Source organism: Mustelus asterias, chromosome 3, assembly GCF_964213995.1.
Source record: "Mustelus asterias chromosome 3, sMusAst1.hap1.1, whole genome shotgun sequence".
Taxonomy (NCBI): domain Eukaryota; kingdom Metazoa; phylum Chordata; class Chondrichthyes; order Carcharhiniformes; family Triakidae; genus Mustelus; species Mustelus asterias.
The window spans coordinates 88,430,010-88,456,039 of NC_135803.1; the positions used below are offsets into that span (position 1 = coordinate 88,430,010).

The 26,030-nt window shown below is 44.2% G+C and overlaps 1 protein-coding gene across 1 annotated transcript in view; it reads right to left on the reverse strand.

Moving 5' to 3' along the window:
• Positions 1–233: 233 nt before the first annotated feature.
• Positions 234–26,030, reverse strand: part of LOC144484548 (cyclin-dependent kinase 16-like) — a 168,741-nt gene continuing 142,944 nt past the window's right edge. The window contains exons 15-18 of the mRNA XM_078203054.1: positions 22,810–22,852; positions 5,122–5,212; positions 3,860–3,934; positions 234–394 (exon numbers count right to left, since the gene is read on the reverse strand). Coding sequence (XP_078059180.1) covers positions 369–394; positions 3,860–3,934; positions 5,122–5,212; positions 22,810–22,852 — 235 coding nt within the window. The 3' untranslated portion in view covers positions 234–368. The remainder of the gene's footprint in view (positions 395–3,859; positions 3,935–5,121; positions 5,213–22,809; positions 22,853–26,030) is intronic.

A 26,030-nucleotide genomic window follows, 5' to 3' on the forward strand; every position in this document is an offset into this window, starting at 1 on the left:
CAAGTGCTTGGCCACTACAATTTTCCCTCTTTGGCAGAGGCAGCTTGGGACAGTTTAGTGTGTGAAAGATGCGACATCAATCCAAGTTGTTGCTGTGGCCAGGGAAAGAGAATCACAGAGTAGAGAGCTGGAAAGTTGGGAGAAATTAGACCAATTGCAAAGATGGAGAAAATGCAGCAAAGCTGAGCTAAGCTGGGAGTGTAGAGTAAGATGCAGGGAATATAAAACTGCAATGATTGTAAGAGATGTTTTATCAATATTCATATCAGAACAGCTTGTGATTACACTGAAACTGTAAAATAAGGTGAAGCATTGTCCCCAGATTCTGCTGGAAAGGAATTACCTTACATTAGATACAAATCCAGTCTTTAGGTTCTGCTCTTGCTCCTCATCGCTGCAGGAAAATGGAGAGACATTCATGTTCAATTTGTTAAGTGTGTCATTGACAAGCAATAAGGCAATGGTCTGATATTCCCCTCTGATTGTACATTCAAAGTTTATCCTTCTGACTGGGCATCGGGCTCAGAAAGAAGTCCGGACTCTGCTCCATAATCCTGCCCCAGATTGGGGGCCATGGTGACTGAACAATGGGTGGCTGCTGAGACCAACCATTTCTTCCATGGTTTGTTGAGGACAATCCAGTATTCACCCTGATCCGGCCTATCTAATGCATGCAGATTGTGGCAGAACAGGTCAGGTCCGGCACAATGCAATGCCACCAACCCTGGGCACTGCGGGTGAGGGATGTTGATGATTGCAGGTCTCCAAATAAAGCAGCTCTCCCTCTCAGTGGGTGCTGGTCTAAGTCTAACCTCACGATTAAACCCATCTCTTCACCTTACAGCTCCTGGACTCTCTGTCCTCCTGAGAACAGGAGCTGGATTGACATTGGGACGCTGATCAGGTCTTATCAGGCTGAGGAAATGAACCATGAACCAGGAAACTGGACCAGGTCAGGACAGAGACAGGAAACTGGCCCAGGTTAGGGCAGAGACAGGAAACTGGCCCAGGTTAGGGCAGACACAGGAAACTGGCCCAGGTTAGGGCAGACACAGGAAACTGGCCCAGGTTAGGGCAGACACAGGAAACTGGCCCAGGTTAGGGCAGAGACAGGAAACTGGCCCAGGTTAGGGCAGACACAGGAAACTGGCCCAGGTTAGGGCAGACACAGGAAACTGGACCAGGTTAGGGCAGAGACAGGAAACTGGCCCAGGTTAGGGCAGACACAGGAAACTGGCCCAGGTTAGGACAGAGACAGGAAACTGGCCCAGGTTAGGGCAGACACAGGAAACTGGCCCAGGTTAGGGCAGACACAGGAAACTGGCCCAGGTTAGGGCAGACACAGGAAACTGGCCCAGGTTAGGGCAGAGACAGGAAACTGGCCCAGGTTAGGGCAGACACAGGAAACTGGCCCAGGTTAGGGCAGACACAGGAAACTGGCCCAGGTTAGGGCAGACACAGGAAACTGGCCCAGGTCAGGACAGAGACAGGAAACTGGCCCAGGTTAGGGCAGAGACAGGAAACTGGCCCAGGTTAGGGCAGACACAGGAAACTGGCCCAGGTTAGGGCAGAGACAGGAAACTGGCCCAGGTTAGGGCAGACACAGGAAACTGGCCCAGGTTAGGGCAGACACAGGAAACTGGCCCAGGTTAGGGCAGAGACAGGAAACTGGCCCAGGTCACGGCAGACACAGGAAACTGGCCCAGGTTAGGGCAGACACAGGAAACTGGCCCAGGTCACGGCAGACACAGGAAACTGGCCCAGGTTAGGGCAGAGACAGGAAACTGGCCCAGGTTAGGGCAGACACAGGAAACTGGCCCAGGTTAGGGCAGACACAGGAAACTGGCCCAGGTTAGGGCAGACACAGGAAACTGGACCAGGTTAGGGCAGAGACAGGAAACTGGCCCAGGTTAGGGCAGACACAGGAAACTGGCCCAGGTTAGGACAGAGACAGGAAACTGGCCCAGGTTAGGGCAGACACAGGAAACTGGCCCAGGTTAGGGCAGACACAGGAAACTGGCCCAGGTCAGGACAGAGACAGGAAACTGGCCCAGGTTAGGGCAGAGACAGGAAACTGGCCCAGGTTAGGGCAGACACAGGAAACTGGCCCAGGTTAGGGCAGACACAGGAAACTGGCCCAGGTTAGGGCAGAGACAGGAAACTGGCCCAGGTCACGGCAGACACAGGAAACTGGCCCAGGTTAGGGCAGAGACAGGAAACTGGCCCAGGTTAGGGCAGACACAGGAAACTGGCCCAGGTTAGGGCAGAGACAGGAAACTGGCCCAGGTTAGGGCAGAGACAGGAAACTGGCCCAGGTTAGGGCAGACACAGGAAACTGGCCCAGGTCACGGCAGACACAGGAAACTGGCCCAGGTTAGGGCAGACACAGGAAACTGGCCCAGGTTAGGGCAGACACAGGAAACTGGCCCAGGTTAGGGCAGACACAGGAAACTGGCCCAGGTTAGGGCAGACACAGGAAACTGGCCCAGGTCACGGCAGACACAGGAAACTGGCCCAGGTTAGGGCAGACACAGGAAACTGGCCCAGGTTAGGGCAGACACAGGAAACTGGCCCAGGTTAGGGCAGACACAGGAAACTGGCCCAGGTCACGGCAGACACAGGAAACTGGCCCAGGTTAGGGCAGACACAGGAAACTGGCCCAGGTTAGGGCAGAGACAGGAAACTGGCCCAGGTTAGGGCAGAGACAGGAAACTGGCCCAGGTTAGGGCAGAGACAGGAAACTGGCCCAGGTTAGGGCAGACACAGGAAACTGGCCCAGGTTAGGGCAGACACAGGAAACTGGCCCAGGTCACGGCAGACACAGGAAACTGGCCCAGGTTAGGGCAGAGACAGGAAACTGGCCCAGGTTAGGGCAGACACAGGAAACTGGCCCAGGTCACGGCAGACACAGGAAACTGGCCCAGGTTAGGGCAGAGACAGAGTGACAGGTCTCATTCATATGAGAAAAGGAACACCCAAGTTGCAGTGGCTGATTCAGCCCCCTCACCTTTGCTGATTGTGTGGTGCATTTCCTCACAGGAACGATTTGCAGACAGTTACCTGTAAGGTGTGTGACTTACTTTAAAATGCAATAAGACCAGATCAGAATTTTGTTAATTATTCATCCCAGGATGTGGCCATGTCTAATTAATCATAGAAACCCTACAGTGCAGAAGGAGGCCATTCGGCCCATCGAGTCTGCACCGACCACAATCCCACCCAGGCCCTACCCCCACATTGCCCTGATTTGATGTAACTGAATTGGATCAGAGGGCAAGCCAAAACTGACTAGGTTGGAGTGGGACTAGAGGGTATGAGAGTTTTTGATGGAATTATCACCAATTTGATTGGAGTGGGTTTGTCATCAGAATTATCCTGATATTGCAGGTGTTCTGAATTTCCTCAGTTTAACTGAGAAATGCAAATAGACATCCCCTGGTTTTGTCTGCCGAGGCCCTAGCCTGAGTGATGTCGTTGTCTATGGGAGCAGACGATACCGTGGGACTTGTACAGTGGGAGCAGACTATACAGTTGGAACAGACTATACAGTCTGGATCCCAAACAACAGCACGGTACAATCATCCTGCACACACACTGCAGTACATCCCAGACACAGGAACTCCAGGTACAGTGTGCATAATGTCATCCACTTTCCAATCTAAACATTTCACATCAACATTTAGTCTTGCTGTGCTCTCCACTTTTAAAACCTCACAAGAAACTGATATTGCACTGGGATCTTACTGTGCTGTCTAGGGGATATGGGTAAATCAGTGTTGAGTGTGGAAAAGGCAGCAGCCAGCTGAATGAGCAAACCCCAACATAGATATCCAGTGGTCGGTGCACCGTAGGCACTCACCTGACTCCAAGTACAATGATCGATAGCCAGGATCCTTCTGCAACTCAATTTCTTTCAGGGTAAATATCGAGCTTGCTGCAAATAAAGTTTATATTCTTCAGGTTATCATTGTTACATGTACCATGTAGCAACAGGAGATGCACTGGGGAGATGGTGAGGGGAAAGAGACAAGTGCAGGGTCTGCAGGATGGGGACTGAGGGACAGGGCTAACAGACAGGAGAGAGGCGGAGCAGAGGTCTTGGGAAAGAGCCACAAATGCAGAACAATGAAGTGAGGGAGTGAGTGCTGATAATCTCATGTCCTAACTAACAATAATACGGTACAGAAGGAGACCATTCAGCCCATCGTCATTGTGCTGGTTTGTTGAAAGTTCTCTCCAATTAGTCACACCCCTAAACTCCAGGCAGCCAGCCTATTAGACACGCGAAAGCCTCAGCCAATTATATAGCAGGACCTTCATCTGGTGCAGGATCTGGCCATCAGATTTAAATGCAACTTCAAGAAAGACATCAACCCCTTGTCACCCAGCTGTGTCAATCTGACTGTTTGTGAGGAGTCTGTAATCCCTGGATTGCCAGCACTTAACACAGTGGCAATTCATTTGGAGACCAAGAAATTTTGAAGGGGCCTCATTCAGGCTAGAATTTTGATGCAAAGAGAATGTCTGGAGCATTGCTTCTCCAACTGTGGATCTTTGGTGACACCCCCAATCAAACCCATCACCTTTGACCAACTATATTTCACTCTCGAGCTTGCCCTCTCACCACTGTTCAGCTGTCACCCTTGGCCCTCTCTCCATCGCTCGTGACTTGCCCTCTGACACCCTCAACTCTCAGCACCTGATCAATGGCCTTCCTGACTGTGTGTAGTCCAGCTTCCTCCCTCCCCGGGTCAGCCATGCTTTTTACTGACACAACCTATTCTCAATACCTCAACACTGCCTTGTCCTGGTTCAACAAAGCTCCCAGACAAGAAAAACTGCTCCATTTCAGCGCAAATTCACTAGGAAGGCAACCTTTACCAGCTGCACCCACTGTAACCAGTGGTGAATCTCAAGACACATGCATCTCATTTGCTGTATTTTTAATTCTAAATCCTGTGATGTTGTGTGATAAGGAGCAGGCAGAACATGCTCCTGTATTAAAGGGAGGATCCTACAGCTTGCCTGATCTGCACGCCCTCTATCTGTTGTTCCCTTTCTTCTTCCCCTGGTGATATAAAAGCTGGGTTGCTAGTGAGGAGATGTTGGAATTGTACTCACTGTCTGCCAGCTGCAGGATTTTCTCTCCGAAGCTTTGAAAGTAGTGATGTCTGACTGCTTCCTGTGCTGTAATCCGTCTCTTCCCTTCAAACTGTGGAGAAATCATACCTTGTTTACAACACTTCACCAGCACCTTTGCTCAAAAACACTGGCTGAGAAATCAGCTTCATTCACATTTGATTTCTGGTCATTATTTGCACCCTTACAATTCCAAAACTTATTGGGCAAATCATGCTGTTGTCAAAGTACAGTAAGAAGTTTAACAACAGCAGGTTAAAGTCCAACAGGTTTATTTGGTAGCAAAAGCCACACAAGCTTTCGGAGCCTTAAGCCCCTTCTTCAGGTAAGTGGGAATTCTGTTCACAAACAGGGCATATAAAGACACAAACTCAATTTACAGAATAATGGTTGGAATGCGAATACTTACAGCTAATCAAGTCTTTAAGATACAGACAATGTGAGTGGAGAGAGCATTAAGACAGGTTAAAGAGATGTGTATTGTCAAGGTACTGCAGGGTTAGCACATGGTCAGTGAATGTCCACCAGACATGTGCAGATCATGGCAACATGGGCACCAGTGATGACTTCAAGGTTTTTGCAGAAACCAGTTGTCACAAACACGGGTGCACTGGTAGTCATTCCTCTTGGAATAGTGAATGAATTGGAGAATATGCAGAGAACACCTAGAAAAGGACAAGCTGCTGGAGGAGATGGTGGGGTGTGTGACAATATTGTGCCTTTAAGAAATGTATCTGAGCCATGTTCTTGTTAAGGATCTGTTCCTGTAGTTTTTTATGCACAGTAAGAGTTTTAACAACACCAGGTTAAAGTCCAACAGGTTTATTTGGTAGCAAATGCCATTCGCTTTCGGAGTGCTGCTCCTTCGTCAGGTGGAGTGGAAATCTGCTCTCAAACAGGGCACAGAGACACAAAATCAAGTTACAGAATACTGATTAGAATGCGAATCCCTACAACCAACCAGATCTTAAAGATACAGACAATGTGAGTGGGGGGAGTTTTTTATGCACTCAGAGCTGTAGTATCTACCAGCATGCTGTATTGTTGTTGCAGCAGTTTAATTATTTCGAATGGCTAGAATGTTGGTTTTAATCTGAAATAATGCCGTTCTGCAGTTTTCCCCTGGAATTTGCAGCGTGGGGGCTTCATTGGCAGGTATGGTCATGTGACTGGGAAGCCAGACTTTTTCACAGAATAGTCAAGCTTAAATGCTGCTTTTGAGTTGAGAGAGAGAAATCTCCCCCCCACCGCCTCGCCCCCCCCCCCCCCCCCCCCCCCGCCCCCTCAACTCTCTCTCTCTGAAGTTGGAGACTGGAACCTGCCAGGAGATCAGTCACTTTTTTTGGAGATTCTGCTGTACAGGAGTTGCTGCTTTGGAAGCTGCTTGAAGCTGAGAGAAACAACAGTGTTTTTCCCGTCTCTGGAGTCTGAAGACTAGAAGCCGCCAGAGATTAAGTTTACCTCTCTGAGGTTTTGCTGTTTTGAGGATGTATCCTTCTCTGAAAACTATGGTAGAGTTTGTTGTCCATAGGTGTTACAAAGCTGAAAACCCAGCATCGTGTGAGCATACTTGTTTTTGTGCTAATTCTGAAGAAGGGTTTATGTCTATTGGATATCACTTTAAATTGGAACAATAGAAGTAGCTCGCTGTTAAGAAATATACCGTGTTGTGTTTAAATCTTGTAATTTTGGTAGAAGTTATGCTAATTCTTTTTGTTATATTCTAACTGTGTTTTTAAATAAACCTTGTTTGATAAAAGCTTCCTAGTGGTCACTTGAATCATACCTGGCATGAAGCACCTTATGCTCACCCACACCAAAATCAAATGTAAAACTTAGGGCCTAGGCTAACTTCACAAAACACCTTGGAGTTTCTGGCCAGGCTCTTGACGGATGGAAGGACTCTCCGCAAGAAAGGTGGTAAAGGAGAATTCCCCTCTCCAAACCACAGTGATGAACAAAGTGTGCTTTAGAAACCTGCAACCTTCTGCAGCTATTAATGCAACCTGAGAGCAGTGGGGAGGGACAGCATTGCCAGCAGCCGGGTGGTCACCACGTTGATGGATTTTAAGGCTCTAGCTCCGACCAGGCTGGAGCTGGAGATATTTCTAACATTTCACAGTGTATTGTCCACTGTTGCCTAAGGGACACCCATAAGCTCTGTACTGAAAAAGAGCCAACTACATTTCATTCTCTCTTGCCAATGAGAAGGAGGTAGAGTTTGCACGTGGCTTTACAAGGGCTGCAGGATTCCCTGTGGGTGCTAGTGACTGTACACTTGTCACATTGTAGATGCCTTCTGTCAACTTTGCCCTACATGGAACCCAAGAGGGATTCCACTCCCTTTACATCCAGCTGCTATGAGACTGAAGGAAGAGTCTCATCAATGCCCCGTACTGCGACATCAGTCAGAATTCTTTCAATCTGTATTTGAGCCACCACGATGAACCAAAGGGTGGTATAGTTACTGGGCAACAAGAATGATCTGTTTCTGACACTGCCAGTGGTGTTGGTATAAAGCCCTCTCAGACCCTTTGCAGTGTCTGTATCTGAGCTGATGGTTGTAAGTGTGAGATAGTGCAGTCTCTTCATTGTCAGCCTCCTTGGGATTTCTCTGGCCAGGTGGCATATCTTGCGCTAACTGAAAAGAAAAAAGGCACAAGGGTAAGGTTGTGATGAGGGGAGAGCGCACTGGGAAAAAGTGCAATGATTTTACCATCTGTGTCTATGGCATAGTGGATGGCATGGTGGCACAGTTGTTAGCACTGCTGCCTCTCAGTTCCAGGAACCCCGGTTCGATTCTGGCCTCGGGTAATTGTCTTTGTGGAGTTTGCACGTTATCCTCGTGGGTTTCCTCTGGGTGCTCTGGTTTCCTTCCACACTCCAAAGGGCTTTTTTTCCCAGGGCTGAAATGGTTGCTACGAGAGGACACAGGTTTAAGGTGCTGGGGAGTAGGTACAGAGGAGATGTCAAGGGTAAGATTTTCACTCAGAGGGTGGTGGGTGAGTGGAATCGGCTGCCGTCAGTGGTGGTGGAGGCAAACTATTCAATAGGTTCTTTTAAGAGACTTCTGGATGAGTACATGGGACTTAATAGGATTGAGGGTTATAGGTAAGCCTATATATAGACCTAGGTAGGTAGGGACATGACCGGCGCAACTTGTGGGCCGAAGGGCCTGTTTGTGCTGTATTTTTTCTATGTTCTATCCAAAGGTGTGCGGATTGGGTGGATTGGCAATGCTAAATTGCCCCTTGGAGCCTAAAGTGTGTAGTTTAGCTGGATTAGCCATATTAAATATGTGGCGTTACAGGAATAGGGCAGGTGTGAGTACCTGGTTAAAATACTCTAAAGGAGAATTGGTACAGGCTTAGATGGGCTGAATGGCCTCTGCGGAACTGTAGGGATTCTATTCAATGAGCTTGTAAATCAGAAGAGAGGTTAGTATGTGGGGGATGTGAGGAGGGGGATTAAGCATGAAGATCCTGTCATCTTCAATGGTTTTAACTTAATGGCCTCAGCCCCGGGACAACTTAACAATGGCTAATGTGTTTCCTTCATGGAGTAAAGACGTACGGACACACCTATCTCCTTCTAGTTAGCTCCTGTTACCCCAGGTTATCCTGCAGGAAGTTGAGGGAAGTGTCATTGAATGCTGTGCAAACTGTTTGGCTAATGTCCCTGTCTTGGGTGAAGCTGTCAGATGTGGGTGTGGGCATTGCAGCACTGCCAAGTGAGAGTACGGTGAATTATACGAGCTTTAGGTATGAGTCATGTTTGAGAGGGTTTGTCGGTAGGTGAATGACGTGAGGAATTAAGAATGGGAAAGGAGGAAATGGCAGAGGCTTTGAACAAGTATTTGTATCAATCTATGCAGTGGAACACAGAAAGCATCCCAAGATCCCAAGGCGCACGGTAGCACAGTGGTTAGCACTGCTGTTTCACAGCTCCAGGGACCTGGGTTCGATTCCCGGCTCGGGTCACTGTCTGTGTGGAGTTTGCACATTCTCCTCGTGTGTGTGTGGGTTTCCTCCGGGTGCTCTGGTTTCCTCCCACAGTCCAAAAATGTGCGGGTTAGGTTGATTGGCCATGCTAAAAAATTGCCCCTTAGTGTCCTGAGATGCATAGGTTAGAGGGATTAGCTGTTAAATATGTAGGGATATGGGGGTAGGGCCTGGGTGGTTGGTGCAGACTCGATGGGCCAAATGGCCTCTTTCTGCACTGTAGGGTTTCTATGATTCTATGATTTATCTATGAAGAGGAAGGACTGAAAACAATCACAATCTGGCAGAGCAGTAACATCATTGAACTGGTAATTCAGAGGCCCAGGTTGATTGTTCAAATCCCACCATTACTCAGTCAGCAATAGTGGCACAGTGGTGAGCATGGCTACTCCCCAAGCAGGTGAGCTGGTTTGGTTCTTGGCCATCATAGTTTGTGACCTTAACTGACCTTTAAGCTGTTCAAATTAGGAACTCACTGAGGAATGAGAGGTTGAGTCAGTTAGGATTGTGTTCGTTGGAGTTCAGAAGAATGAAGGGGGATCTCATTGAAACCCATAAAATTCTAATCAGGACTAGACAGGGTAGATGCAAGAATGATGACCCCAATGGTGGGGGTGTCCAGAACCAGGGTCACAGTCTGAGGATACAGGATAGACAGGTTAGGACAGAGATTAGGAGAAATTTCTTCACCCAGAGAGTGGTCAGTCTGTGGAATTCATACCACAGAAAGTAGTTAAAATCAAAACATTGTATGTTTTCAAGAAGCAGTTAGATAGAGCACTTGGAGTGAAGGAGATCAAAGGATATGGGGGGAAGGCAGGATCAGATTATTGAGTTGGATGATCAGCCATGATCATAATGAATAGTTGCACAAGCTTGAAGGGTGGAATGGCCTCCTCCTACTCCTATTTTCAATGTTTCCATGTAACTCCAAATCAGCAACTTAAGTTTGATCTCTTCTCAGCCTTTTCACAGGTTTAACACAGCACAGACTAATGCTCATGTGATACTGGGATCGAGGTTGTTAAGTTGAATTCTGCGGTCAAATGCTCTCGAGACTCAAAACAGTTTGAAGTCAAGGCAGCTTCCAGAACATCAGGGACTTTAGGCAAACTACTAACAACAAATTCTTACTTCAGGAAGGCAAAACTTTGCTGTAAGATCACCAGCAGAATTTCCAAATAAAACAGGGAGAGAGAGAATTCTGTTTAGCTTCCTATCCCTGTTAAAACCCAACTGCAGCTCAGAACTGAAAATGAAATCTTAAACTCACTGGGGAAAAAAAATCCTGTCCAAAAACACATGACCTGTCCTCCTTACATGCAGGATCATAAAACTAATCCCAAAGTAAACACAAACAACCCATTTACTACTTAAGTAGCAATAAAAGGACTTATTCTAGTCAAACCGGCAACAATGACATCACTGAAGCTGTGAGCTGCAGAAATCATGTTTTTAAAAAAAACCTTTCTTAAAGGTACACTGACGTCACACCTCCCCCCTTAAAAAAAGTGAACCATCAACTTCAAAGATGGTTTCATTTTCAAACTCTTTCAGTTTCACATTACTAGTACTCTACAATAAATATACATATGTTTTACAAAATCAACACATGCAAACATAAGACCATAGACATAAGAGCAGAATTAGACCACTCGGCCCATCGAGTCTGCTCCGAATTCAATCATGGCTGATATTTTTCTCATCCGCATTCTCCTGCCTTTTCCCCATAACCCCTGATCCCCTTATCAATCAAGAACCGATCTATCTCTGTCTTAAAGACACTCAATGACCTGGCCTCCACAGCCTTCTGCGGCAAAGCGTTCTACAGATTCACCACTCTCTGGCTGAAAGAAATCCTCCTCATCTCTGTTTTAAAGGATAAAACATATACATAACAGTAATATAGTCCATTCCAGTCCTTGTCTTCCACCATTGAACACTCCGCCTTCTTTTATCACATTCATGACAAACTCCAAAATTCTCCTTCAGTCCTCAATCTGCGTTGATTCCAAGTTCAGACTCCGTTTGTTGTTGCAATGATAAATTAGCTCTGGTAATGTCCTCACAGAACTAGGCAGGATCAGCAGGATAACACATTGCAGGTGGGTAGTCAGGATCATTCAAAAAGGTCATTTTATCTCTGTCCCTTTTCTTGTTCATTGACCTCAGCTCCTTCTCTGCCAAGCAATTTGACTCCTTTGTTTGCTCTTGATCTGCACCATCGCTTTCTGCAGACTCTTTGCCAAGGACACACAACAGACTGTCTTCCTTGGTGTCAGAACCCATTTCGACCATGATTCCAGTGATCACTGTGGCAGTTATGCTGCTGCAAAAACCGCCATAATTTATTCAAACACCAGCGGTGTACAGTGCTGTTTCACTAGGTATCCATATCTCTGCAAACTGTACAGAATCATTATGCCAGCACTTCACTTTAGATGATGGTACAATTTTAGCAAACAGTCTGATCCCACGTTGTTATCCTTTTCTTTGATCCACATAAATATGATACTTCCACTCCTTAATCTCCTTTTTGAGATCACACATGACTGTTGATTCATCCACACTTTCCTTTGCACAGATCATCATCTGTTTTTGACGGTCCTTCATTTATGCTCAGGCAATTTGAACAACTCAGGAACATGTTCCAAAACAGTCAACCTGACTTATATCTGTCTCCACACCTACTCACTTTTTTTGCCCACATCATTGTCCATTAACTGGTCTCCACCTCCACCTTCAACAGTTTTATACGATTAATCAAAACTTTCGGCTGCTGCATCTCAGACTGAGTCAACATCAGTTGACTCTTTCAGGTCAGTTCGATTTTCCTCTGGAAGGTAAAACATCCTCCTTTTGCTCTCCTTCCCTATCAAAATACCTTTTACGTATATTCACATGACACACTCTGTGAGTTTTCCTTCTATCTGGCGTTCTGATCAAATAATTCACCTCACTCAATTTCCTTTCAATTTGATAAGGTCCACTAAACCTTGCTTTTAGAGGTTCACTTACCACAGGTAGCAGTACTAAGACTTTTTCCCACTCGCAAAACTACGAATTTTTAATTTCTTATCTGTTTCCTGTTTCATCACACACTGTGCAACTTTTAATTGTTGTCTTGCCAATTGACCTGCTCTATTCAACCATTGCCTAAAATTTGACACACAGTCCAATAATGTAGACTCAGAATGCTCACTCACCAATTTCTCCTTAATCAATTTAAATGGTCCCCTTATCTCATGACCAAAAATCAATTCAAATGGACTGAATTTGGTTGACTCATAAGGTGCATCCCGAATTGCAAAGAGTACAAATGAAATTCCTTTATCCCAATCCACTGGATAATCTTAACAATAAGCCCTCAACATTGTCTTTAAAGTCAATATTGTCTTTAAAGTTTGATGTCACCGTTCTAATGCTCCCTGCAATTCTGGATGGTACGCAGTTAATTTAAATTGTTTTATTCCTAAGCTATCCATAACCTCCTTGAATAACTTAAAGGTAAAATTTGATCCTTGATCTGACTGTAATTCTCTGGGTAGTCCATATCTAGTAAAAAACTAAAGTAACTCTTCTACAATCGTTTTAGCTGTAATATTGCGTAATGGAATGCTCTCTGGAAACCTAGTAGATGCATCCATTATAGTCAAAGATATTGATTCCCACTTTTTGTTCTTGGGAGGAGTCCTACGCAACCAATTAAGACCCTTGTAAATGGTTCCTCAAATGTTGGGATGGGTATTAAGGGTGTTGGTTTTATCACCGCTTGAGATTTCCCTATCACTTGACATGTGTGACATGACCAACAAAATTTAACTACATTTTTATGCAGTCCAGGCCAATAAAAATGTTTTAGTATTTTGGCTTGAGTTTTCCTTACTCCCAAATGACCTCCTTCTGGTACCTCATGTGCTACTTGTGACACCTCCTTTCTATAGCCTACCGGCAATACCACTTGATGAACTTCTACCCACTTTTCATCCACCTGAATATGTAAAGGTCTCAATTTCCTCATTAAGACATCATTTTTAAGGTAATAACATTCTGGTATACACTCAATTCTTCTTCCATGTCTGCTTTCTCATAAGAACTGTTTTACTTCTAGATCTTTCTGTTGTAACTCTGCCAACTTTACCAAACTAAAAATATCTACTTTATCCTCTACCTATTCTTCTTTTCCAACAATCTGATCAAAAATTGTTTCTGATAATTGAACTTCAACTTTCTTATCTTTGATTTCTCCTCTTGTCTTAACCTGTGACTTTGTGACCTTGTTACTACACAATCAGGAAAAATCCCAGAATATGCGTCCTTCAACAACTCAATTGTTTGATTCTCCACTGGCTTTTCAACCACAGTAGGCATCACACCCACCTGTGACCCAGGTAATATCATTACCTAAGATAAACTGTATTCCTGGACAAGATAATTTCTCTGTTACCCCCTACTACCACTTCACCACTCTTCTCTGGACTTTCCAACCTCACCTTATAGAACATAGAACATAGAACATTACAGCGCAGAACAGGCCCTTCGGCCCACGATGTTGCACCGACCAGTTAAAAAAAAAATGACCCTCCAACCATATAATGGAATACTACTTTTCTCACCCTGAGTTCCACATAATACCACCTTTTCTGGCAATCCTCCTCCCAAATAATATAACTCCTCATCTCTTACCAGCAAAGATTGACTTGCTCCTGTATCTTTAAAAATTTAACTTCTTTACCTACTCCTCCTGGTACACATGAGTAAACTTTACCCCATAAGTAAATTCTTTAAAGGGATCTGGCACCTTCTTATCAATCAACTCCTGATCAGGCTGTACCTTCTTTTGCACCTCTTTCGCTTCAACGGGGCTTTCCTTTACCACTTTAACAAACTGCACTGGCTTATCCTGTTTTACCACATCAGTCTTCCCAGTGCTTTTCTTAAACCACCAACACTATGACTTTACATGGTCTAATTTATTACAATGAAAACATCTGAGGCTTTTCATTTCTCTTCCACCCTCCTGTATTTCTTTTTTAACCTGAGGTACACTGTCTTTATTATCTCCCGCAAGATCTCCTTTACCTTTACCACCTGAGGATTTCTCTTTTCCCAGTTTCTATCCCTCACAGGCTGAAACTGATGTCGGAAACCAAACTTTGATTTATGAACTAATTCATAATCATCTGTCATTTCTGCTGCTAACCTTGCAGTTTAAACCCTCTGCTCTTCCACATGAGTTCTCAATACACAAGGAAGTGAATTTTTAAACTTCTCCAAAATAATCATTTCTCTAAAAACTTCATATGTTTGGTCTATTTTCAAAGCCCTTATCTACCTATCAAAATTACTCTGTTTCATCCTTTCAAATTCTACATACGTTTGACCAGGTTCTTTCCTTAGATTTCTAAACTGTTGTCTGTAAGCTTCTGGCACGAGTTCATATGCACCTAAGATGGATTTTTTCACTAGATACCTCCTCTGATAGTGATGCAAACACTTCATTAGCTCTACCTACCAACTTTGTTTGAATCAGTAATATCTACATGTCCTGTGGCCATTTCATTTGTTTAGCCATTTTCTCAAATGAAATGAAAAAGGCTTTGACATCATTCTCATCAAGCTTTGGCAATGCTTGGACATCTTTAAATAGATTCGCACCAAGCCTTTGACTATGAAGCTCGTGCTCCTTCTTACTATCCTCATCACTATATTCAACCTATACTTTTCCCTTTACTTCTGCCCATTTTAACTGACGTTCACTTTTGATTTTCAGTTTTCAAAATTCAAATTCTCTCTTTTCTTTTTCTTCTGCCAAGGCTATCCTTTCCCTTTCTTTTTCCCTGATCTGTAATTCAAGCAATTTCATTTCATTTTCTTTTTGTTCCTCCCATTCTCTGGCTCTCTCTGCTGCAATTCCATCCCTTTTTTTGCTGTTTTGTTCTGCTAGGGCTCTCCTTTCTTTTTCTTTCACTACTCTTCCTTCATTTTGAATTCAAGCTGATTTAATTCTTTTTCATATTCAAGATGTTTCATCTGCAATTGATTTATAGCCATTTCCAATGATTCTGACTGTGTTTCTGGCAATTTTAAATGCTGAGCTATGGCCACAATTATCTCCTCTTTCAGGCAATGTCAACTGCAATGTTTTCACCAATTCCAAAGCTTTTTTAGTCTCCTTGCAAAGCACCTTGCGTGACTGCCTCCACCCTCAGGGATTTTGTAGCCTCTGAAAGAGCCATTATTCCACAAGGCACAATAGGGAGTGCCTATTTAAACTGGAATACAGCACCTGAAAAGAAAACACCAATATGCTCACCACTCACTGTCCTTGAGTTCAATAATCCCAAATCAATCAGAAAAATAGATTTTAACCCCGCTCGAGCCCCCAATTGTCATGGTTCAAGTCAGAAACTCCAAAGTGTTTTATGAAGCCTGCCTTCATAAGTTTTGCATTTTGAATTTGGCTTGGATAAGCATGAGATGCTTCGCTTCAGGTGTAATTCAAGTGATCAACTACGGAGCTTTTATCAAACAAAGTTTATTTAAGAATATAGTTAACATGTATAATAAGAAAATTAGCAAGAACTTTTACCAAAAACAAAAAAACCATGATCATGTGTAACCCTTAACAAAGATATCTAAAATGTTCCAACAATACAGGATCGTAAACCTAATCCCAGAGTAAGCACAAACAACCTCATTTACCACTTAAGTAGCAATAAAAGGACTTATTATCGTCAAACCGGCAACAATGACATCACTGAAGCTGTGAGCTGCAGAAATCATGTTTAAAAAAAACCTTTCTTAAAGGTATCCTGACGTCACACTGGTAACATATGGCATTTGAAGGTGAATTCACTGACCTTGATCACGTGAACTTATTAAGCTTCTTGCAGTACTGCATTGAGGTCCTCGGGGTGGATTAGCATTAATCTCCACAGCATCCATTACCTGTCAACCAGTTGTCTAGATGACCTCTCTCCCCTTGGAGATACCAGATACATCTCCTCCTTTCCACTTCCTTCACCTCCAGAACAGCACTTGAAAACATTGGAGTTTAAGCTTGCCCCTACTGTGCCATTCTTCCCATTCACAGGTCAGATTCTCATCAACTGCAGATTCTAGCACCCAATTCATCTTGCACTTACAGTCTAGATTCCGTAACTTTAGTGTTTTCCTGTTACACCAAGAGCATTATTCGTAAGAACCATTCGTGTTTATTTACAGATCTATGTCCATCTCAGTAATTCTGCATGGGGATGTGTTCTGTTCCCACCAGATATGTTAGTCATGTGACATTGCACCATAGTTGCATCAGCAGTTTGATCAGTATCAGGTGCTCCTAATGTTAACGCATTTCACCGCATCGCCCCAAAGCCTTTATTCCAGCCATATACATATTCCTACATCTTCCTAAATCCTTTATCCCAACTATATACATATTCCTACATCTTCCTAAAGCCTTTATCCCTGCTATATACATATTCCTACATCTTCCTAAAGCCTTTATCCCAACTATATACACATTCCTACATCACCCCAAAGCATTTATCCCAACTATATACATATTCCTACATCACCCCAAAGTCTTTATTCCAGGTATATCCATATTCCTACATCTTCCCAAAGCCTTTATCCCAACTATATACGTACTCCTAGATCTTCTTGTTTCTGGCTCCTTGTCTCCATCCAGATCTAAATAATATAGAATCATAGAATCATAGAAACCCTACAGTGCAGAAGGAGGCCATTCGGCCCATCGAGTCTGCACCGACCACAATCCCACCCAGGCCCTACCCCCACGTATTTTACCCGCTAATCCCACTAACCTACACATCCCAGGACTCTAAGGGGCAATTTTTTTTAACCTGGCCAATCAACCTAACCCGCACATCTTTGGACTGTGGGAGGAAACCGGAGCACCCGGAGGAAACCCACGCAGACACGAGGAGAATGTGCAAACTCCACACAGACAGTGACCCGAGCCGGGAATCGAACCCGGGACCCTGGAGCTGTGAAGCAGCAGTGCTAACCACTGTGCTACCGTGCCGCCAAGACACTATGTCCAAGACTCCATTGTTATCGAGGCTGTTCTGTTTATTCTGATACTTCCCTGGTCCATCTCAATTCTATAGGATCTCAGCTGTGGATGTCTTTCTATTCCCGTGCCTTCTCTCTGTCAGTCTTGTATCTACACTCTCTCCCTGGGCTGTAGTACATTCCAGTCTCGTGCTCTATGCCTAAAGTTGAAATTAGCAGCTTGACTGTCTCTTTGTTGCTCCTCAATCTTTCTAACTTTCTCACCATTACCTATGGTAATGTTAGGTTGTAATGTTTGTTGTAGAGCTGACCGTTACGTTCACAGCCATCTTCCTATTATTAGTTCTCATGGCGAGAACCATTTTTTGGTGGCGAGGTTCTTTAGTTAAGGGCAAAGTTAATATCTTTCTGTTTCTCTGTTTGACTGAGCATATCAAGTGAACTAGTCACACACATTAAACCATACTCCTGCACAATGTTATAGAATAGCTTGTTAGTAAACGGAGGTCCATTGTCTAACAGCACAGCGTCCGGGATGTCACATGTTGTGAACATTCTTCTCCGTGATGTAATGACTGCCTCCATCGTGATGCTGTACAGTCCACCCACTTCAAAACATCTGGAGTAGTAACCAACGTCAATGGTGAAAACATTGCCTTTAAATTTAAATAAATCCATTTCCAGGTGCTGCTATGGCCTGAAAGGCAAAGTGGAGGGTGCCAGAGGTTCGCTTTGCTATTGGCCATTCACTGTACACATGGCAGGCAATTTGTGATTGGCCCCTGAACAGAGTGACTGATACCTGGCAACCAGACCAATGCTGGCTTCCCACTTGGCATTTCGCCATTCCCGAGAGACTGTGATGGATCTTCTAGAGAATTTCGAGTCAAAGTGGTTAAGGGGCAAAGAGTCTGTCATTAAAAATTAGCAAATCATTGACTGTGAGATGCTTTCTCTGTTTGATGTAATGGCAAAGTATTGGATTACTGGCAGTCATCTGTTCTGGCAATACTCTTTTATTTGGATGCATTCACCATCCTGCTCTTCAGTTTTCTTAATCCCTTGTAATCTCTTCTGTGTCTGCTAAGTGTTTGGTAAAGAGCTAAATATGTATTTCTACATCCTCAACAAAACTTAAACCTTCCTGTTTGATTTCTTCTTGATAATGCATCTGCTGTCATCTGGTACTTCCCTTGTCCAAAGGCAACTTCCACACGCCACAGTTCACATCTTATTCTGTGAACAGGGTGCTTTTAGCTAATGTCATTGGCTGGATCTCGTACTCCCTGATTTGTTCAATTGAGGCAAGTCCACATAGATTCAGATTGAATGATTAGACTTTGACCATTCCAAAACATCACTTTGTCAGTATGGCTACTGGAGAGCTAACCCCCTGTGGTAACATGTGTTCAATCTCACTCTTGAAGAGTGAATGAGGGAACTTCCTCTCTGTGAAGAGACATATAGGCTCAGTATCTGCCATTATGGTTACATGTTATTTTCACAGTAACGTCATTGCAGTGTGAATGTAAGTCTACTTGTGACGAATAAACTTTTAACTTAAACTTTTATGTTATTCAGTCTTCAGCTTTCCTATGCCTGAGGAGAAGAATGGAATTTTATTGCTAAATACATTACTTCAAAAAAAAGTGGTTGGTTAAACTTCCTCTCTTGCAGACCATTTATTCCTTTTGAAGAAACTGCAGCTGTCAATCAGGCTTAGCGTCTATGTGAACATTGCAGTTAGGAGCAATGGAGATATTTGAGATGCATTCAAGCATGAAGGTAAATGAAAATAAACAGATGACTAGAGGCTGAGTAGAAATCCATTAAGCTGTCAATGGGAGTTTTTTGAAAGCACTGCACTTTGATATTGGCAGAGATCAAAGGTTTCCAATGGAACAGAGAGGGTTTCAAAGATTTCAGTTCGCTAGAAAGGCTCAGAGATCTGAAATCAAAGATGTGTAAATACATTGAGGCTGAGTGCATAGCGGAGGAGAATGGACCGCTCCCTCCCCCTCTGGTGAAATTGACATCTGCTTTCTGTCAGAGGACTTCAAAGGGACAAAAGGGTTTGCTCACACCTGCAGCTTCTGACAGGGAGAAAGGGAAATCTCTGCTGCAGAATGGAATGCTGCAGTGATTTAAAATCCTGCCGGGTGACCGGGGGGGGGGGGGGGGGCGGGGGGGGGGGGGGGGCAGGATCATGGAGATTAAAGTGACCTGGCTACTTCAAAATTTTCACAGCTGCTAGGCAGGAATGAAGATGTTGATCATAAGGATGTCTGAAATCACCATGCCTGGGGTGATCTTCAGGTCTGCCAGGGCTAGAAGGGGCAGTCTACTCATGACACCCCCATCCTGGCAGAAAATGGCGAGATCAACCCCTTGTCCCCAGCCTGAACCCACTCAACCCCCAGGATCCTTGAGGGATCCTTCCTCTGCAGCCTGGCAGCGTCAGAGAGTAAAATGGCCACTGGGGTCCTACCTCCTTGACCGCCCTCAGAGCCCAAGGTGCCAGACTAGAGTATCTGTGCCAGGGGCAGTGCACCACTGGCACTGCCAAGGCATGTGGCCTGAAGGGAAGGGGGCTTGAGTGGGGGCTGAGGGTGGGTCACCCTCAAGACTTGTTGTTTGAGTGTTGGGGATAGGATGCCCCTCTTTGCTGAGGGGTTGGTGGTGCTCCCCTGGACCATGAGGCCCAGTACGCCAGGTCCATGTTGTTGATGACTATCACTAAAACTTGCCCAGTGCAGTTCCATCAGGGGGCTGGCTGCATGATGGGGGCTGGTGAATGGATCGTCAAACCCGCTAACTGTGTTACATCATTATGCCGGGAGTATTGCAACGCCGGCATAATAAAACCTGTTTTTTACCCAACGCCCTATTCTCTGAGCCATTGCAATTCTTGCTGGCAACTAGCAGGCCTGGAGAATCTCCCCATAGAATGGCCTCACTCATTCTTTTCCAAGGGAGATCACTTTCCCCATGAACAATTGCTCTATTTTGCTTCCTAAGCTCAGTCTGTCCTGCTATTTGTATTAATTCATCCCTGAGGATCCCCTAATCGCAATTATCTGCAAGCCAATACAGGTCATTTATAAATGAATCCCTGCATTCACTCAGTTTTTGTTTCCTCTTCCTCTTATTCAATGTTCTGCATTTAATTCTTACATTTCTAAAACACTGAAGTTGGCATTGAATGCCTAGAAGACTTCATCATAGGAGCTTGAAGCCTCTTTGATTGCTAGTCTTGCTTTTTTGTCATCTGCAATAGCTTCTACTGCATGGCATAAAGTACTGACCTGATCCTTTTGTTCCTTCGTGTGCAAATCTATATCTGGAGAAACTCTTCCTCCTATTGTCCTTGTTTTGAGCCTGTTGTGGGTTCTGGGAATGGTAATGTAGACTCCATGCTTGTCTTAAGCTCTGGATCTTTTTCTGCTTCAGTAGATAGTGGCCCGTACTCAAAGCTGTCTGGACTTTGGGTCCATGTATCTGCTTACATCTACAGATCCACAATGCTCTGTTCTCAGGTGAGCCTTTAATCTTTCTTCTTCTTGACCCTTTTCCAAGAATTTGTAGGTCTTTCGGATTTGCAGCCTTCAGCTGGAGTTTTTCTGGGTCTTTTACGCTGTCCGCTGCAACCATATTTCATCTTGGGTTCAGGTTCTAGGTGGGATTTCTTTAGGGTTTGCCCATTACCCTAAGAATGCTACCATAGGCTGCAATTTGGAGAAACTATTCTTGTCCATTTCCAGATGTATCTATATCTCAGTAACTCTACACGAGATTATACTTCTGCTTGTCACCAGATTGCAGTTACTTGATCATGTGCCATTGCATCACAGTTACAATCAGCAGTTACGTCAGCACCAGGTATTCCTGATGTTAACCCTTTAATCTACAGTGCAGACTAACTTCCATCTTGCTACTCACTCACAATTTTGATCACTTGCTGATGTGAACAGCACGGCGAACACTGGCTGAATGTGATGATCATTCAAATCAAAAGTTATCACCAAGTTGGCACGCTGCCTGCATGGCAATCATTGGGCATGGCTCACTGCTGCATCGTAATCCTTGCCCATTTTCAGGAGCTATCTAAATTTAACTTACAGCATGTTGACACAGAATAATCAAGCGCAAAGCACAGAAACAGACCATTTGGCCCAATTGGTCTATGCTGTTTTTTTATAATTCACAGAAGCCTCATCCTACCATCTTCATCTCACTGTATCCATGTATTCTTTGATAGCTCCCTCATCTATCTTCCACTTGGACACATCTGCATTGTTCACGTGAACCACTTCCTGTGGTACTTTTACATTCTCACCACTCCCTGGGTAAAGATCTGAATTCCTTACTGGATTCATTTGTGACTACCTTATATTTAGGGACCTTGGGCTTCTTCTTTCACTTCATCTGGCAGCTCATTCCACACTCCCGCCACTCTCTGTGTGAAAGACTGAGAGAGGTAGACTCTCTCAGTCTACCCTATCAAATGCCATCATAATTTTAGAGACCTGTACGAGGGTCACCTTTGTTCTGGAAAAAAGAGCCTCAGCCTGTTCTGCCATTCCTATTATATATAACCTGTTCTAGTAGCGTCTTTCTAAATCCTATTTTATATTGTTCTTGTTAGAATATGATGACCAGGCAGGTTTACAGCACTACAGCGTGGTTGAACTAAGTTTCATGACCAGTTTAACGCACCCTCTGCTACTGAGTTCTATTAGTCTATAATGAACCCCAATAATTAGATGACACTTTGGTTTAGTTGCTCTTTATTGCTACTGTTAATGACTTGTATATCTGTACCGCTAGATTCTTTTGCTTCTCTATCCAATTTAGATTCTTATCTTTCAAGGAGTATGCTTGTTTTTTATTTTTTTATTCGATTGTGGGACATGGTCATCGCTGGCTAGACCAGCGTTTGTTTCCCATTCCTAGTTGACCTTCAGAAGGTGGTGAGCTCTCTTCTTGAACTGCTGCAGTCACTGAGGGGTAGGTACATCCACAGTGTTGTTAGGGAGGGAGTTGAAGGATGGTGGTGAATCTGTGGAAGTAGTTGTGAGATTTCAAGAAGGAATTAAATGTAGCTCTAGGGGCCAAAGGGATATGGAGGGAAGGTGGGATCAGGATATTCAATTTGATGATCAGTCTTGATCAAAACGAATGGCGGAGCAAGCTCAAAGGGCCAAATGGTTTACTCCTGCTTCTAGTTTCTATTTTGATCCAGTAACATTGAAGGAACAGAGACAGGATGGTGAGTGGTTTGGAGGGGAACTTCCAGGTGGTGGTGTTCCCATGTGTCTGTTGCCCTTGTCGTTCCAGACAGTGGAAGTAGTGGATTTGGAAGGTGCTGAATAAGGCACCTTGGTGAGTAACTACGTTGAAATTGAGTGGTCATTAACACGCTCATTCCGTAAGATACCTTGTCTTACATTTTTATCACAGTCTTCCTCAGGATTGACTGTATCCTGCAGATTATGAATTTGTATTTCCAAATCCCTTGTCCAAATCATTAATATGAGGCAGGGACTATCTCAACATCTTAATAACTCAGATTGTTACTTTAATATGGGATTGCAATAGAATTAGAAAAATGTTTGATAAGTCATATTACCTGTAATAGTTTGGACAGTAAGTCAATGCCATCAGTGTCCAACCTAGGTCAAAATTAGAAAGAAAATTAGTTGATATAAATGTCTTACAAAAAATGCCCAGCATCTGAACTGTCAGAGTGAAACCAACATGAGCAATGTGAGGAATCATGGGGAGGGGTATGATTCCCATTCATTGATTGGGACAAAGGACAAGATAGAACCAGAGAACATTACAGCACAGAAACAGGCCTTTTGGCCCTTCTTGGCTGTGCCGAACCATTTTTCTGCCTAGTCCCACTGACCTGCACCTGGACCATATCCCTCCACACCCCTCTCATCCATGTACCTGTCCAAGTTTTTCTTAAATGTTAAAAGTGAGCCTGCATTCACCACTTCATCTGGCAGCTCATTCCACACTCCCACCACTCTCTGTGTGAAGAAGCCCCCCCTAATATTCCCTTTAAACCTTTCCCCCTTTCCCCCTTAACCCATGTCCTCTAGTTTTTTTCCCCCCTAGCCTTAGTCTCGTACAAGCCTCATCTTTGGACTGTGGGAGGAAACCAGAGCACCCAGAGGAAACGCACACAGACACAGGAAGAATGTGCAAACTCCACATAGACAATGACCCGAGGCCGGAATTGAACACCGGTCCCTGGCACTGTGAGGCAGCAGTGCTAACCACTGTGCCGCCCGACTTAATAATATCCTTTCTATAATAGGATGACCAGAACGGTACATAGTATTCCAAGTGTAGCAGAAATTACCAACTTCAACAAGACATCCCAACTCCTGTATTCAATGTTCAATTGTTGCCGGGCCATCTGCTCGAAGTCATTATATTGCTGCTCAAATGGGGTTGAGTTTATTTTTACTCTAGGATTTATTTTATGACCCTGCATTGTTAGGAGGAAGACTGGGTGATAGGAGCTCTTTCAGTTTCAGTTTTGAGCAACTGTTTCAGTTTAGAAGGGGATGGACATCAGACTGAAAGAAATGTTCTCTCTCTCTTCCTGGCATTGAAAATTCTGCTGGCTAGCTGCAAGCAAGGTATTTTGCCTTCCTGGAGTAGTTTGGTGTCAAATCTCTCATAATTCATGGGAGATCTGTCAGCAAATGGCACAAAGCGTGCTTATGGTGTCTCTGTGTGTTTCTGATCAATCGCTGCATCAAAGGGACATTTAGGGGACCCTCTCCAAGTAGACTATGTCAGAGGTCATGCTCACCAGTTGTAGTTTACATTGTTCCAATGGTAAATCCCATAACCTTCCAAAAGTAATAGCGGGGGAATGGGAGGAGACGACCGGATCAATCAGATTCTGGATGATCAATGGGCTTTCTGTTCACTATGAGTGTTCTCTCAATCCAAGGGAAAAGATTCAGAATTGGTGATGGCTGACTTTAAAATTGCTTCATTTGGTTCAATGTTTCAACATTAATGAATGTACGCAGTTTGCTAGGAAGTGAAAAACAGCTCCTTGGGCTTAATTATTAAATCTATTTCAGCAATGATCTGATCTGAGCAGGTTACTGATGAGTAGCCAATGTTTGAAGTCACTGTTGGTAATTCCTTCCGACACATTACTGTCAGGAAGGAAGCTAACAAGTATAAAGTAAATGTTATTTTTTAATATTTCTGAGGTACAGTGGTACACTGTAAAGCAGGATTATGGGGCTGTGTGTGCTCAGTTAATTTGATTAAGCTTGGGGACTGAGTGTCTATGGATTGAGACCATCAAAGGGGCCAGAGGTGAAAGGCAGGGATTTGAAGTGGATTGGACTAAGTTAAATATTCTACAAGGAAACATAACATGCATAGAAATTTGCATTAGGAGATAAGTGAAGATTTTGATTTTTAGCTGTTGAACTTCAAAGGGATGTAAGAAGGAGTATACAATTTCAGGTCATAACAAACAAGGCAAAGTTATTAAATTTGATTTTACCCAAAAGGTTAATTTCAAAGAGGGACAAGGATAATTGGGAAAATATGAAAGAGGAAAAAAATTATTGAAGGAGAGGTTGGAAACTGTGCTAGGTGTGGCCATGTAATACCTTCAGTAAGGCCTTTGACAAGGTTCCTCATGGCAGACTGGTGCAGAAAGTGAAGTTGCATGGGATCAGAGGTGAGCTGGCTCGGTCATAGAAGACAGAGAGTAGCAGAAGAAGTGTGCTTTTCTGAATGGAGGGCTGTGACAAGTGGCGTTCCTCAGGGATCAGTGCTGCGACCTTTGCTGTTTGTAATGTATATAAATGATTTGGAGGAAAATGTAACTGGTTTGATTAGTAAGTTTGCGGACAACACAAAGGTTGCTGGATTTGCAGACAGCGATGAGGACCATCGGAAGATACAGCAGGATTTAGATTGGTTGGAGACTTGGGCGGAGAGATGACAGATGGAGTTTAATCCGGACAAATGTGAGGTAATGCATTTTGGAAGATCTAATACAGATAGGAAATATACAGTAAATGGTAGAATCCTTAAGAGTATTGATAGGCAGAGGGATCTGGGTACACAGGTCACAAAGTGGCAATGCAGGTGGAGAAGGTAGTCAAGAAGGCATACGGCATGCTTGCCTTCATCGGCCAGGGCATTGAGTTTATAAATCGGCAAATCATGTTGCAGCTTTATAGAACCTTAGTTAGGCCGCATTGAAATATAGTGTTCATTTCTAGTCGCCACACTAGTCAGACGCTTTTTCCCAGGGTGGAGGAGTCAATTGCCAGGGGGCATAGGTTTAAGATGCGAGGGGCAAGGTTTAAAGGAGATGGACGAGACAAATTTTTTTATACAGAGGGTGGTGGGTGCCTTGAACTCGCTGCCGGGGGAGGGCGTGGAATTAGATATGATAGTGAGTTTTAAGGGGTGTCTTGACAAATACATGAATAGGATAGGAATAGTGGGATATGGTCCCCAGAAGAGTAGGGGGCTTTAGTTCAGTCGGACAGCATGGTCGGTGCATGCTTGGAGGGCCGAAGGGCCTATTCCTGTGCTGTAAATTTTCTTTGATCTTTGATCTCCCTCTCAGCGAGTAGTGCTGGGGACAGAAGTGTGAAGAGGGGATGTGAACAGCCTTCAGCCAGCCCCAGAGAAGTGCCTGTTTTTTCAGAAGGCAGCATTGTGTTCTAAAGTTTTTGGAATTCTGCTCAGTGGAGTGAGAGAAAAAGAAAAGCCCTGTGACATATTTTCCCTACAGCAACAGTGGGTACGTTATGGTGATCATAGAATCCCTACAGTGCAGACGAG